General features: G+C 41.9%; 1 protein-coding gene across 3 annotated transcripts in view; it reads left to right on the top strand.

Annotated features, from left to right (window-relative positions):
- The window catches only part of dscama (Down syndrome cell adhesion molecule a), a 106,761-nt gene that overhangs the window by 70,245 nt on the left and 20,440 nt on the right, over positions 1 to 16,076 (top strand). For all 3 annotated transcript variants that reach the window (XM_061740213.1, XM_061740212.1, XM_061740211.1), the window contains exons 8-12: positions 503 to 775; positions 4,827 to 5,105; positions 5,191 to 5,310; positions 7,003 to 7,182; positions 15,537 to 15,733. In XM_061740213.1, the coding sequence (XP_061596197.1) occupies positions 503 to 775; positions 4,827 to 5,105; positions 5,191 to 5,310; positions 7,003 to 7,182; positions 15,537 to 15,733 (1,049 nt within the window). The remainder of the gene's footprint in view (positions 1 to 502; positions 776 to 4,826; positions 5,106 to 5,190; positions 5,311 to 7,002; positions 7,183 to 15,536; positions 15,734 to 16,076) is intronic.

Raw genomic sequence — 16,076 nt, 5'->3', positions numbered from 1 at the left:
GCAAATAACAAAACATTTGTGCAAATCTCAAATAAAACATTCAAGTCAATTTGTCACAAAATAAGCTATATCAAAATCATTAAAAAAAAATGTAAAAAAAAAAAAAAAAATTTTTTTTTTTTTTTTTAAAACGATATAAACGATATTGTCTCATACCATATCGTGTTTGAAAATATATCGATATATATTAAAATCTCGATATATCGCCCAGCCCTAATTTGATATTAAGGAAGCAGAATTAATTGAAAGGAATATGTTTTAATGTCCCCTATTGACAATTTGATTTCCTTTTTCTGAGATGCTTCACACTTTTCTTTGAGTACATACAACTGAAGTCTGAACTCCCTTAACAAATCATGGCGTCTTTGCTCACGGAGTGAATCAAGGCATGTTAAATCGGTTGTGTCTTGAGCACACACACAACACAGCACAAATATGCTTTGGCCCATCCCCTTGCCTCAAAACCATTTTAAGAGAGTTGTCTCTCCAATGTGTCCTCAAGGGCCTGCCAGCATCAGACCAATGAAGAACCTCACTGCCATCGCTGGGCGGGACACATACATCCACTGCCGTGTCATTGGCTACCCCTACTACTCCATCAAGTGGTACAAGGACTCCAATCTGCTGCCGTACAACCACAGGCAGAGGGCCTTCGAGAACGGGACGCTCAAGCTGTTTGATGTGCAGAAGGATGTGGACGAAGGAGAGTACACGTGCAATGTGCTGGTGCAGCCACAGTTGTCCACTCACCAAAGTGTCTATATTACTGTGAAAGGTATGAACCACAGTGGGAAAAACCTCAATAACGTTAAACTGATGTAGCTGTTGTATTTCATGTCATGATTTTTACCAATATGTGTTGTTCTATAAGAAACTTTGGCTATTTGCTGGTGTTGTTCCTTAGTCATCCAGGTCACGGTGATCTGAAAAAGCTTAAATAGCTACAAAACAGCTGAAATGTCTTTTTTGGTTCGTTTTTCTTTGGTTTCACTTCACACCCAGAACCAACTAGTGAAGACTTTCAGTCTTATAAACAACTGTCTTTAAGCCTGAAACAGCATTTAAGCTTGAGACACATTCAAATCTCATGTAGTTCTTTTGAATTTTTTGTCCACATTGCATTGTTTACTGAGTCAGTACGAGAGCTGTTTGGATCACAGGACTCCAGATGGGATTGGCTGGCTGTGGATGAGAGTTTTGGATAGGTGACCCCTCTGGTTAATGTTGGATTATCCCATTTACACTGATGCCTTCTTTAATTCATGTTTTATCCTTCTTCTTGGCTCAGAATGTGGACATTTCTGTCCCGATGAGTGTCCATTATCTTTGAGATCCACATGGACTGATGACCCCTTGAACTTTATATACCCGAGAAACTAAATAATTCTATATAAAAGCATGATCCAGTACACAAGAACCAGCTCTATAGGTCAAGACCATGAAAGAAGAGTGAAACAAGCATTGTATGTTAAATCAGAGACAAAGTCTTTTTAGGATTAACTGTTGCCATTTATTTAATATGTGCACAAATACCACATCTTCCTCCAATATTACTCACTTTGCATCCTGTTCCATAGTGTCTTGCCATCTGATGTTCATGTTGGTGCACCACATTTTAAGGGTACACCAAAGGCTTACTGCAGAGTATTCACACAGAAAACAAAGATATGCAAAAGGATTTTCAGTGACATAACCTGTACATTAAAAAAGGAAAAGCATACACTGATAGCTGAGAACCATCTCCTTCACGCCAGCTGGCATATCTGAAGCCCATCTGAATATGCTGCAGTGCTGAGCACAGCCAGATGATGATAACCTCAGATGGCTCCCCTTCTTCAATGACGACGCATAATTTGAACCATCAGATGGGCAAACCCATCCCCTCCCTCTCTTTGGTGGGTCTTGACACGCTAACGAGTATGCAAGGGGGGAAATCACACAGCGTAGTCAAAGCTATGCTGCTATTCCGCCTCGGCTAATTTGCCTCTCGGCTGCTTAGCATTCCACCGCTGCCGAGAGGGAATCCCTAGGAGCCTATTATGCCTATTTTGTTGTGAATTAAATAAGCGCTGAAGTGCTGCTTATTCCAGTGGTATTTTAAATCATTAATTTTCCACAGCATCTGGTTCTCACGGTGGCTGCAGTGTCCCCAGAGAGCAGAAGAGAGGATAAATGTTATATGTCTGTTGTTTGAGAGACATGAAGAGAAATAGTCAGATATTAATGTATTTTTTTTTTTATTTCTGCAAGCTCATATTATGTTTTGACATGAAAAATAGGTGATAATTAGATACTTGATACTAGATACGTGATTAATGAGTTGCTAAAGGAATGATTTGTTAATTTCCACTTTAACAGTGATACAAGTCTTTTAAAGCAGTGGTTCTCAACTGGTCCGGCTTCGGGGCCCTCCATCCCTCCTCCATCACAATCCGGGACCCAAATCAAAGACAATTTTCTAGTTCTCAAATTCATTGAAAATGTAGTGTAGCTTGAGCCTCAAATTGTAGAGAAATAACAAACATGAAATAAAATAGTGCAAAAATATTTCCCAAAATATATGGCTTTAGCTGAGCATCCACTAATTAAATAAACGAATACAGTAGGAGTGAAGTTATTCAGTTATTAATCAAGCTTTAAACAGGAAGCTGATTTGACAATCAAAATATCTCAACAGCCACTCTTAACAGACTCAGGTGGTGTTTTCCTGCAAATACATGAAAAAATAGAGAAGTATATCCAAAAAGGCTGAAAATGATGTAGGTTTAGAATCAGAATCAGAATCAGGTTTATTGGCAGGTTATGCCTCGGTTATTTCCGCTCACTGTACAGTAAATAGACAAATGGCAGCTCTTATTAACACATTTTTTTTTTAAGTGAAAGGTGTGTATGTATGAGGTATGAGGTAGACATGGTTATTGAAAGGTGCATTGTTACAGCATATGATTGTGGTTATTAGGGCCCGAGCCCTGACAGTGCGAAGGCCCTATTGTATCTGTAGGAATTTTTGTTTTCCTCGTTTTCCTCGTTTTTCTTCAGACGAAATGAGGGCCTTTTTGCTCCCCTAAACGTGCCCCAAAAGTCACCAAATTTTGCACGCAAGCCAGGCCTGGTGATAAATTTGATATTTAATGGTTTGCATGAATGGGCGTGGCCTAATGGCTCAAAAGCGCCCCCTAGAAAACTTTGTGCCTCAAGCCCCACAATACGGTTTGACGTACATGCATGAAAATCGGTACACACCTGTATCATGTCCCAATTTAAAGAAAAGTCTTTTGGTGCCATGGCCGAAACCGAACAGGAAGTCGGCCATTTTGAATTAATCGTGTAATTTTGGCGCAATTTATGCCATTTCTTCAGCCGTTAATGCGGCCCGAACCGTAACGTGCACCCAGGTGTGTTATACATCGGGAGCCACTTCTGGGTCCCGACCCACCAGTTGAGAATCACTGTTTTAAAGCATTTAAGTGCTAAATGATTATGTGCAACGTGGTGCGACGTGCACGGCGGAAATGGTGTCGTGCATGAGTGCGGCGGCCGTGAGCTTTCTCGTTTGGTGCTTTTTTGTTTGTTTTTCCTGGTATGTCTGGGATACATATGGTGGAATATGCACTGCACAATGTGTATATAGTCTTACGAGCCTGATTAACATTGGATTGCAAAGTAGTGTTCCCATCACGGGCCCTTTTCAATGGACAAACCAACGTACATCCAGGACAGCGGGGGCTCCGTGGGTTGTCGTGGGCTAGGGGAGGCAGCGTGGGTGGCCAAGGGACGGGAAACAACACCAGGGATGCGGAGCCGGGCTGCAAGAGGAGCATCCACACGAGCCCCCACTCCCCCTCGTGAATGTGAGATCCATCGTAAACAAAGTGGATGACCTAGAGCTATGGGTGGCTACTAACAACTTCGTCCGGAATTGTTGTGTTATGATCCTGACCGAAACGTGGCCACATCCTGTCGTGCAGCCAGTGGGTCGCACCATCCACAGACATTACAGAAACACTGATTCCGGTAAGAGCAGAGCAGAGGAGTCGGACTTTGTATGTATATTAACCACGACTGGTGTTCACAAAGCCATGCAACATATAGATACTGCTCCCCTCACCATGAAGCAGTGACTGTCACATGCAGACCGTTTTACCTACCCAGAGAAATAACTATTAACCATTACTGCTGTGTACATCCCTCCTGATGCCATCTCCATGGGTGCATCAACAAACTGCAGCAGGCACACCCGGATGGGGCACACATATAGCACTTTTCCACTAGCACCTACTCGGCTCTACTCATCTCAGCACGGCTCAACTCAACTCGGCCTACATTCTTTTTCATAACAATTCAGAACCTGGAGCTGAAGCTACTGTGATGTATTTGATTGTGTGATCTAAAGGAAGAAGACAACAACACTAAAGATGTAGAACATGGAGGAGATGATATATATGTGCTGCTGGGTCTGTGGCTTGTGTTCGATATCAAGTTAAAAAATGAGAGTGAGAGAAGCCTCAAGCGGCGACACTTTTTTTTTTGTTAGTTTGTCTCAGCGCTGCTGAAAAGTCCGTTGGTAGCCACGAGCAACTATGAAGTGACAGAACTCCTGGTAGATCTTGTCGTTCCTTATCGCCCGTCTAGATCCCTTTTTAATTCTCTCCTCAGTAGCACCGAGTACACCTTAACATTTGTTTGTGTTGTATTGATACACAATGACAAAGAAAGCTTCTATCTATTCTATCTATTTATCAAACATTTGCTGCTTTTAAAACTTAAACTAAAGCTGTAACCCATGTACCTGAGGGAAATAAATGACTTGCATGTCTCTTTCACAGTCCCACCAACCATCCATCCATTTGAGTTCCCTCGGTTTTCCATCGGCCAGCGAGTGTTCATCCCCTGTGTGGTCATGTCGGGCGACCAGCCCGTGTTCATCACGTGGCAGAAGGACGGCCGCCCAATCCCTGTCAGCCTGGGTGTCACCATAGACAACATAGACTTTACCAGCTCCCTGCGTATCTCCAACCTCACCCTGATGCACAATGGCAACTATACCTGCATTGCGCGCAACCAAGCCGCCGCTGTGGAGCACCAGAGTCAACTCATCGTCCGAGGTGAGGAGGGCGGGAGATGTGTGAGAGAGGCGGTGGAAAGGTCAAAAGTCGATGCAGCCTAATATGAAAGCTTCTTTGCTTGCAGTCCCTCCCAAATTTGTGGTCCAACCTAAAGACCAGGATGGCATATATGGAAAGTCGGTGATACTAAACTGCTCTGCTGAAGGCTATCCAGTTCCCACCATCCAGTGGGAATACTCAAAAGGTAAATAAGGAGACACATCTGAAATAAACAACAATCCTTCTTCGATTTTGTGGACATATTCAAGGTTTGTGGAAGGTTTGGAAGAACATTTAACTTACGCTTCCTTCTCTATTGACAATAATGGTGAACTGAAAAATGTGTTGTTGGGTTTTCGTTTTTTTTCCTCCTTTTCTTTTCTCATCCTGCGGCAAGCTTGCACTCCACGGTAGATAATCTTTTTTTCAAATGCAAGCACAAGAAGCATATGTCCACAGCCTTGAGGTTGAATGCATAATCCTTACCCTAACACCCACCGCAATTCCAAACAAAGCATGCTTTTCATGAGTTAGAGGTAGAGACTGCGCGTGATTATTTGTAACCTAGAAAAGGAAATTATTCCATCCTGACTGGTCCTTTTTTTATTTTTTATTATTTAAATCAAATGGACTCCTTTTTTTTGTTTGTCTGAATATCCAGTTATTTCAGAATATTACATGTTTTGTCAATTGCTTTCATATTATGATGTCTCTGCTAAGCTGACATTTTTGCACTTGTCATAAAATAAATGAAATACATTGTTAATATGCTTTTAATGACCGAAGAGAGAGTTAAATGGTGAGCAAAGACAGACTCTGCCTGCAGCCATGAGGAGGATAAAGTAGGAGCAGGATGACAGGATCATTTTAGTGGGATAAGGAGACATATACAGCTCCGGATTAATTTGCGTTTCTTTTATTTTTTTATTCATCACCCCCTCAGCCCAACATTAAAAACCATGACTCCTTGACACTTCTTGTGTAATTTTTTTTGTAATTGATGGGAAATGTAATATGATACAAGAATTGAAATGAATAAAGTTTAACAGAGGGACATTTTTGTGATTTAATTCCGCATCGTATTCTTGTAAGCGTATGTGTAGATAACACACACCAACTAAAACCTTACTCCATCATCTCTTTATCAGAACACATCACAAGGTTTTCTCAACCTTATATTTGCCATACTGATGTGGTGATTAAGCCAGGAAGGTGGGGAATAAATGAACTCTAATGATAAACTAAAAGTGAACTGAATAATAAATACGAATAAAAGGTTCTGCGTGGCCTGATAATGGTGTAAACTATGTGCATATGACAATAAAACATCTTGAATCTTGAATGTTAAGTCCAAATAGCAAAGTGCAAATTACAACATCAGGTGCAGCGAACTGAGGCAACTAAAAACAGGTGTAAACCAAAAGCAGCAAGAATAAAATGCAAAAAAAACTGTATAAGATAAGATAAATATAACAATAAGATGATAAGATAAAATTTCAAATATGGCGATCCAAAAAGAACCAAGAACAGTTTAGAAAACAGAACATACGCAAATCCAAAGACAAAGTCCAAACACTTTAAAAGAAATTACAGAAAAAAAAGAAATAAAACTTGATGAACTCACAGTTATACAACACTCAGCATCATTCAGGTGCAGATCTTTAAGGGTCCTTTCCAGGGTTTCAGAGCATCTGTAAGCAAGCGTCTGTTAAAACCACAGAAAACTCACTCGTGCTGTAGAATTCGATTTTCAGTTACCACATGGGCACAATCTGTTATTGTTTCCATTATTTATTGGAAAGAGATTCAAATACTACATCGGCAGTATGAATTATGTCACTGGACAACTTTGTTCTAAAATGTATAAAGACCAGCTGTTTTGTTTTTTTCCTGACAGGCGCTGGTGTCCCTCAGTTCAACCCTATCGCCCTCAACTCGGGTTTTCGCATCGAAGGCCTGGTGAATGGCTCGCTGCTCATCAAGCATGTGCTGGAGGAGGACAGCGGCTTCTACCTGTGTAGAGTCAGCAATGATGTGGGGGCTGATGTCAGCAAGTCTATGTATCTGAATGTCAAAAGTAAGTCTTTCAAATGTAAATCTGACATGTGTGGCTGTTCTTTGTTTTTTTTTTTTACTTTTATGTTTGCATGCTCAGATTGCTGGTAATGTTGAAAGGAAACACCAAAGCACAGAAGTTGAGAGAGTTGAGCTAGAGATGTCTATGACAGTCAGGTCACCAGCACGATGCAGCTACAGAGCTCATGCTGTGATTTCTGCCTGAATGAACCCCACAAAAGCAATGCACACATTCACCAGCACTGCGTCTCTTCCTGAAGGTTCAGCGTTTATCTGCTATGAGGCCAGGGACCGAGCTCGCCTCCATTAAGTCCTGAATTCTGCATACAGGCAGTACAGGGGCTGCCACATGAAAAAGAGGGGCTGATGGAGGAATGCAGATTTATCCTCATCTGCTACGTTTGCTGAAGAGATGACTCACATTCTAATCCTATGTTTATTTTTTTATTTATAAAAAAGAAGAAAAAATCCAATGGATATGGGACATAGGAGTTCATCGTCGAGTCAATGATTGCAATATGCCCAGGTCCTGTGACTGCATATGCAGTAGTGTGAATTCCCACACTTCCATGTTGTTTTTAGACATAAGAGGTTTTCTCCTGAAAACCCCACCAAACAAGCCAAAACTGCTCAGTCTTCTTTTCATTTTGCTGAGGTTTAGCAAACTTGGTTAAGCCTGTTGGGTTATGATTTTTCTTATCTTTCTTTTCTTGTATTTCCCTGAGCATTGCATGTTCTGGTGTTGAAGTGAAATGACCACTCCTCGGAAGGTTGGCATATTGGCAAACGCCATATTGTTTGGAAATGGTTTTTCCACCCTTTTATTTATTTTGTTTCTAATATTATGTTAACATATAGCTGAATAATCCATGAGCTCTACCTTTATAGTAATGGCCAGTTCATCAAAGGCTGGGGATTCATACCACCAGGCTTTTAGGCAACCTTTTAAATCCTATGGATGCAGGGAGGGGGCACTTAGTATTGCCCTCATGATTTTTTTTTTCTTTTTGGGTTAATTCATTTTAAATAAATGACATCACAAGAAAAATATTTTGTGTTGTTTGGTAAAACAAATATAATAAAACTCAGAAAAATCAAATGTTTATTATTCAACAACAAAACAGGATTACAAGAGGGGATGTAGCCTCTGCACATGAATGCATAAACATAATAAAACCCTTTTTTAAATGTTTTAACATCTTTCTATTCCTTTTCGGGATTTTAAGTAGTCAACAAAGCGCTTATGTTTGGATATCACTGAATTAACTTATCAAAGACATATTTTGCTTTCTCTATTTAATTGAGACTTAAAGGAGCTTGAGGCCGGATTGAGGCAGGATTTATGAAAAAAATCCGTATAAGTTTTAAGTTTTCTAGTAATAATGTCAGATGAAGCGTTCCAAACCAAAAAGAATGAGCCCTCTAGCGCAGCCTTTTTCAACCTTTTTTCAGTCATGACACCTTTGCAAAAGTGAATAAAATCTCACGACACCCCAAAGTAAAATATAATTAAAAACCAAACTGCATCGCTCTGACTGTAAATGCATATGTCCCGTTTATTTTGTATCAATAACTTGAACACGATAACTCTGCTGGGACTATTTGCGAGATTTCGCAAAAGCCGGCATGTCCGAGGCGCCGCACGGCACGGAAAGTGAATCTGACAGCGAGAAATTGGGACTGGCACAGCTGATTTAGCGGAGCTCTTTAATGCAGAAACAGAGGATGAGACTTCGATGGGTTTGATTAATGTAAAAACTGAAATAAAGTACAATCAAACAAAGTTTTGCTCGCGCTCTTTTTTTAAATACGCACACTTGTGTGCTTGTGTGTGTGTTCTGCGGCGCGCGTGTGTGTGTAGACGGCGCCTTTTCTGTCGGTGCGCCATGTGTCTTTTAATTACAGAAATGACACACAAAACTGAGGGTACGCCTTTCGGCGCGCCGAATGGTCGTGAAAATACGGTATTTATATATGAAATGTCAGAATAGGTAATTTTTTGATGACACCCCTGAAGCAGTCAGACGACACCCCAGGGTGCCGCGACACCCCGGTTGAGAAAGGCTGCTCTAGCGTATCTCTCCTTTGCCTTGAACAGGCTGTGTGCTGCAAAATGTGCTGCAATTCTGGCCCAAATTTCCCGCGTTGGGCTGCGGATGTGACGTCACATGACGCTGCATGCACGTTCTCCCCGTTCTCCCGTGCCGGCTTCACTGTTGGCTGCAGTACCCCCAACGGCCGTTGTGGTGAAGGGTGGCGCTAGAGAGTCTCATTTCTTAAAAGGAGCCTCATGCTCCTTTAAGTAAATATCATTAAGACAGCAACACAAGAATGAGAACGTCATTAGTTGGAGACTCATAGAGTGGATCATTTTGGAGTTAGCATTTATTGGTCAAGTAGTTCACATGGGGGGGAAAAGGCTGTAAAGAAGTCACGGCAGAATGAAGGGTCACACTGGCTTTTTCTATCAACCACACTATTGATGACGTGTCAAAGACACCTGCAAAGACCTGAGTTTACATATCACAGATTATTGATCTCGAGCTCTTCCTGTTTTGTGGTGTGGAGAGAGAGAGAGAGAGAGAGAGAGAGAGAGAGAGAGAGAGACTATCTGCAGTCCTTTGGGTGTGTGTCTTGCTCGTGAGGTTTCCTGCTGTCATGGTGCTTCTCTTGTCCTGATTTGTGTCTCCTCTCCGTAGTAGCCTGAATCTCCCTGGACACAAGGCGAGCCACACCTCATCCTCTCTCTCCTGTGTGTGTGTGTGTGTGTGTGTGTGTGTGTGTGTGTGTGTGTGTGTGTGTGTGTGTGTGTGTGTGTGTGTGTGTGTGTGTGTGTGTGTGTGTGTGTGTGTGCATCCAGACAATGAGCTCATTAACCCCTACAGCTTCTCCCTGAGCTTTGCAGGTACACTGTAGCCCGCTGTAACGTCTGAGGTGCTGATTATCAGTACGTTCTGTGCTGTTTTTAATGTTTATTCAGGCCAGCCTACAGCACTTGAGCAATGGTGGCTACTTAAGAGGCTTAGGAGCATATTAAGGCAGCACACAAGCTGACGCATGCTGAAACACTCACGTGATGGATAGTATGATCTTCACTGTGTGTTATTGGCTGTCTAAATGTGGCTTGATGTGTCAGTAAACATACAGAAGAAAATCAATAGGCCGACTCAAAGGCTGTGAGACATTTGAAACAAATACATATAAATGGGATGCTGTCTGGTCTCATGTGTGAGGCAGGTGAGCAAACACGCCCACACAAAGATGTCCATTTTCACATAGACCGTGCCCTCTAATGTAAAGGCACAGATACAGTGCAGCCATTACAAGAGAATAATGGGCCAGGCGGCTAATGCGGTGCTTCAGATAGATCCCACTCTACACGCCTATTGTGGTGGACTCCCCAGGAAAATGAATTGCAGCTATTGTGATGTCATACCTTGGCACTTTCATTGTTATGAGTGTCTGTGCATAGACTAATGTCTCGTCACAATACACCATGCCTCATCCAGCAGGAACAACATCACCGTTCTTACAGGCAGCAGAAATTGCTTACCCTCCCTGCACGGGGGATTAAACTGCGCAAGCGTGCAAATAAGCATTTGTGCTTATGTTTGTGTTTCCGTCATGAGCTTTTTTATTGAAACTGCCTTTTTTTTTGTATGACTTGACATTGGCTGCAGGTGGAAGCTTAAACAAATGATTTTAATGCAATTTCAAGTCAAGCATCCCTACAGTACCTCCAAAATGGATGCAATTCACTCAGTTCATTACCAATGCACAGTGGATACTATCAGAGTCAGTCAACAGCCACTCACTGTTTATCAGGGCCAATTAAGACCAATCAAGCCTGTTAGATTCATAATGTCTGAAGATGGTGATGAGGGCACAGCGTATAACGAGTCTTCACTGAAGAGCAGAGCTAAATAGCCTTGTGGTCACTGAGAAGTCTCCTGAGCACATTGTCCTTCAGACAAGCACATGGGAACCTCCTCTTCTCATCTCTTTCTTTCATCTTATTTACTTATTTGCATTCGGCTCTCTTTCTGTGCAGAGGTCAGCCTAGTTTTGCAGGCACACATTTGCTATCAAGCTCCATGTCCAAGCCAATTGTGCAGCTAAGGGAATTATTTCAGTACATTGCAGGCGGGCAGTGAACCAGTCATCTATGTACAATCCTGGTGCTTGTCCCCTCCCCCGACCCCCACGCACGCCGTCTCTCGCCCAGACGCCCCCGGGGCAAGAAGCAGGATGCATCTTGGCTCGTGGTTTTCTCTTCTAGCATTCGTGGTACCAAGGAACTGGGAAAACTGCAGCCAGTACAGCGTGTAGAGCAGCGCTTCAGTACCCTCAAAATAGGAGAAACTCTGGTGAAGGCATTGCATTTGTGTGAGGGAAAGGATAAAAACTACTTTTAGACAAACGTGAATTTGGTCAAACTCCCAAAATCATGCTCATTGTGTCGGGACGCTGACTCAATGACAAATAAAATCAATTTGAATCTTTAAAAAAAAATTATAAATGATTCTGCGGGCTTATTTATAACATTTGTAAAGGAGAGACTGTCAGCTGATGGCGACTGCAGCTCATCAATCTATCATGAAAACACTGCCCCCTAAAGAGAGTCACGCTTCATCAACAGAAAACCCACGTCACTAATCGCAGTTTAAATGAAAATGATTACCGAGTTCAACACAAACATCAGGATTTACAAGGCTAGAAATGTCTTCACCAGTTCAGCAAATCAGAAATTGAAATGACTGAATCATTTAATTGCACAACTTCTGAAGTGGAACTTGATCGTTCTGTCCTTTCTTTGCTGAGAACAATAAATCCAACTCAGTGACGCTGAAATAAAACACAGTCCCTCGTCATAACGTCTCCTCGCGCTGAACCTCTACGACGGTCTCACTCCTTTCTTTCTTCCATCACAAATGAATAGTCTCACTGAATTAGCCACTCACCTATAATTACGTGTTATCATTGTACCATTTGGCTAATTTTGTTTTCCACATCACTAACACCAGCGGTTGGACATTAGCAATATTTTCTTTTCATACTGCTTCTTATTTCTGCATTGCGACAACCAGGGTGTGATTGTGTGATCATCGCAGTCCCGCAGAAATCAATAGCTGGTCCATTTTCTATTCCTGGCTACTACAAATGGCCCTTTTTTCTAAGAGTAGAGCCTAGTGAGAAAGAGGAAGCAGGAGAGGGAGCCGAGGCGGAGAGAGGATAGACTGTCCGATGCTGGTTGGCATGGTAACCTGGCCAGGTGAAAGGGAGCCTGGGAGAGGAGAGGGAGGGAGGATAGGAGGGAGTGGAGGGGGGGGTTGTCTTTTGTCTCAGGGGAGCAGCCTATCAGCAACCAGCCTATCCCCCCACAATCCCCTGCAGACTTAAACGCATCATCACTGCCCTCTGGGTTGCTGTGGAGGAACAGAGTTCTCCTCACTTCCACATAAAACACACATGGAGCTGTGCAGTAAACATGCATCCTTCTCTGCTTTTAATGCTGATGTTTTCTCTTTTCTCCTCCTCTGCAACACATCTCTTATTTCTAACCTGTAAGAGGAGAAAGGAACATGTCTTATTTGCTCATGTCTGTGCATGTTTAGTTATCTGTCCTTTGTTACACCGTGGCATTTAAGACACGTATATTATCGCCTATATATACAAATAACAATTGTATAAGATCGAAGGTGAAAACCTGCGTGTTTTCAGTGTTCCCCCTCCTTCTTTTTACAGCTGAATCAGATATTAGGGCAGCTGGTGCATGCCTGCCTGCCGAGGCAGGGGACTCCCTTTTTTTTTTATCTCCATCTCAGCATTCTCTTTCTTTTTTTTCTTTCCTTTTTCTCTTTACAGATTTTTTTTTCACTTCTCCCTGTTGTTCTGTCACCATAATTCCTCTGGATATTAAAGAAATATATCAGCGCAGCAATTACGGGACCCAATAGTGCCTCAGGGCTAGTCTCAGCTGGGCTGCGTGCACGCACAAAGACACACGTGCATTTACATGGGCTCCCAAATTGGATGTGCCTCTTCATAAGCCCTCTTTTTGCTGCACAGACACTCCCATTGTTAAGCGTTTGCTTTCTTTTGTCTCGTTTTCAGTCTTGAGTTGTAAAATACAATGTTGTTCACGTATTAACTGCAGAGCTGTGGTGTGTGATTCTTTATGCAGAAATGGTTCACACATATGCAGTGTTTTTGGAATTAGCAAAGTTTTAGAGAAATACTTTATGCTGTGCTTCTCTGTCCCTCCTCTTATGAATGCTATGCAGTGCTTTTTATTTGCACTACTGGTGAGCACTGATGACAAGGGATGACCACTCCAACACCTGAGCCACAGTCATCCCCAAACGTCTGACTGACTCAGGAAAATAAATGATGTTTCACTGTAAATTTTAAACAGCTGTTTTATTTCAGTATCGGTCTGGCCACAGATATCTTGTATCATAGGACACACTTTTCTGCTTCTGTCAACCTCTTTGAAAAGGGGTTAATTTTCTCTACACGGTTACTTAGGAATGAATCTAGATTTTTCTGTTGCCGGGTGAACCTCATCAGAGAGCGATGTTTGGGTGAGGTCAGCAGTATTAAACATCTGCTCTGATAGAGCAAAGCCAAAAGTCATAGTTTTTCTTTGCCAGCTGTGTTATTATACGTTCTGTTACTCTTATAAAGGATCCATAACAATATTACCTGGCATTTTTATGAAAGTTCACTAGATTTTTGTAGTATTTCTTACATCAGCATATGACTGATATAAAACTATTGGATCATCATTTTAATAATAAATGCGTTGGACTATTATTTAACAGAAATGCCAGCCATGGAAACATTATTTGTGATTTAAGGCAATTTCTCTCAATAATCTACCCATTCTTAATGCTGAAATGTGGGAAGTTTGCTGCACATCTAACTGGTGCACGGATCTCTCTGGTTTCACTGTTCTTACTTGTAGCCACCCAGCGCAGCGCCGCTCTCTGCCAGGGTGTTCAGCAGCGGTGCCCTCAGCCACCCCACAGCCACGTGCGTGTAAAAGTGAAGCGGCTCTGCACTAAAATGATAGCGTTTACGTGAATCTGAGGCAGCTATTTCTTTCCTCTCACTTTTCCAAATATGTCTCACAAAAAATTCATACTTGTCATGCAAAATAAATCAGTCTTGCCTCCCGTTACTGAGCCCCAAATGGCTACAGAGTGAATAAGAGATGAGGCTTAAATGTTCGCAACCTCCTGCCTGACACTTGCCATTACATCAGTGTAGTCACACTTTGTATCTTTGTGTGCGTGCGAGACCGAACACGGGAGTGAGATACATGTTTGTGTGCACGCGCCAGCCTCCTCGTGCTTGTGTGGGTGTGAATGTGTGGGAGCATCTGGGAGGAGAGGCTTGTTATGCATTCTGCTTTGGGTGTAATGAGCCATGTATGTCGTTAGTGTGACTTAAGTGTGGCGCCTTCAGAGAGTTGTTGGAGCATCGCTGTACCATTTAAGACCCTCTGAAACGAGATACACTAGAATGTTTCCTTCAGCACAACATTAAAGGGGTGCTTAATGCAGCGCATAGATTAACAATGCCCGAGACAGATAGGGTGGAAGCTGTTTGTGACTTTTAGTTACTAGAATACATGTGACACTATTCAAATAAAGTTTTGGTAAGTGATAGGGCTGGGCGATATGGACCAAAAGTCATATCTCGATATTTTCTAGCTGAATGGCGATACTCGATATATATCGATATTTTTTCTGTGCCTTAATTGGGGTTTCTCCCAAAGCATTATAGCATAGCATCTCTGTTAGCTTCATTTTTTTCTGAGGTAAACCCTTAAAAAAACAGTCAGTTTTAATACAAAGCCTCGTGCCAAATGTCACACAGGTACATTTATTAACAGAGGTCTGCACAATATCAAAATGTATAAAACAAATGAAATAAAAATAAACTGCCTGCATATATAGAATAAAAATGCTCCTTGAATAAAATAAAACAAATATCCCTTTCCTGCATAACAATTAAATTAAAATACACTGTGCAATTAATACAATGTAGACAGTAACAGGCAGACTTTTCCGAGGTTTACAGTTGTGGAAATAAAAAAAAACATTTGTGCAAATCTCAAATAAAACATTCAAGTCAATTTGTCACAAAATAAGCTATATCAAAATCATAAAAAAAAAAAAAAATTAATAATCGATATAAACGATATTGTCTCGTACCATATCGCGTTTGAAAATATATCGATATATATTAAAATCTCGATATATCGCCCAGCCCTAGTAAGTGAGACATAACACATATGTTCTGTCCAGTCTTAAAATGTAACCTCTCCCCTTCTTATTCTCACACTAGTCCCTGCCATGATCACATCCTACCCCAACACCACGCTGGCCACACAAGGGGAAGAGAAGAAGATGAGCTGCACGGCCCACGGTGAGAAGCCCATCATGGTCCGCTGGGAGAAGGAGGAACGCATAATCAACCCCGAGACCAGCCGCTACGTGGTCTCTGTCAAGGAGGTGGGCGATGAAGTCATCTCCACCCTGCAGGTAGGCGGCTGTGCCATGTGGTCTGAGCCTGCATGACATATGATATTTCCATTAAATCAATGCCAATGGAAGTCAATAGATCATAGAAGCCATTGACCTCTTTAAGAGTGTAAATCTGCATATAAAGATGGACGGATAGAAGGATATACACAATCCACTTCATCAACATGGATGGGATCATTCAAACAGGGTCCAAGCAGAGCCTGAAGGACTTCTAGGCGATTGAATTTGTCCAAAACACGTTAGCATTGTTTGATGTATCTGAACTTCTTTATTGTGCATACTTTCAATTCCTAAGACAACTTCCTTCTTCTGAGATAATCTGTCCTCCTTGTTTAAGCTC

The sequence above is a fragment of the Cololabis saira genome, chromosome 14 (assembly GCF_033807715.1).
Source record: "Cololabis saira isolate AMF1-May2022 chromosome 14, fColSai1.1, whole genome shotgun sequence".
In the NCBI taxonomy this organism is placed as follows: domain Eukaryota; kingdom Metazoa; phylum Chordata; class Actinopteri; order Beloniformes; family Belonidae; genus Cololabis; species Cololabis saira.
This window is presented reverse-complemented; position numbering and strand designations above follow the sequence as displayed.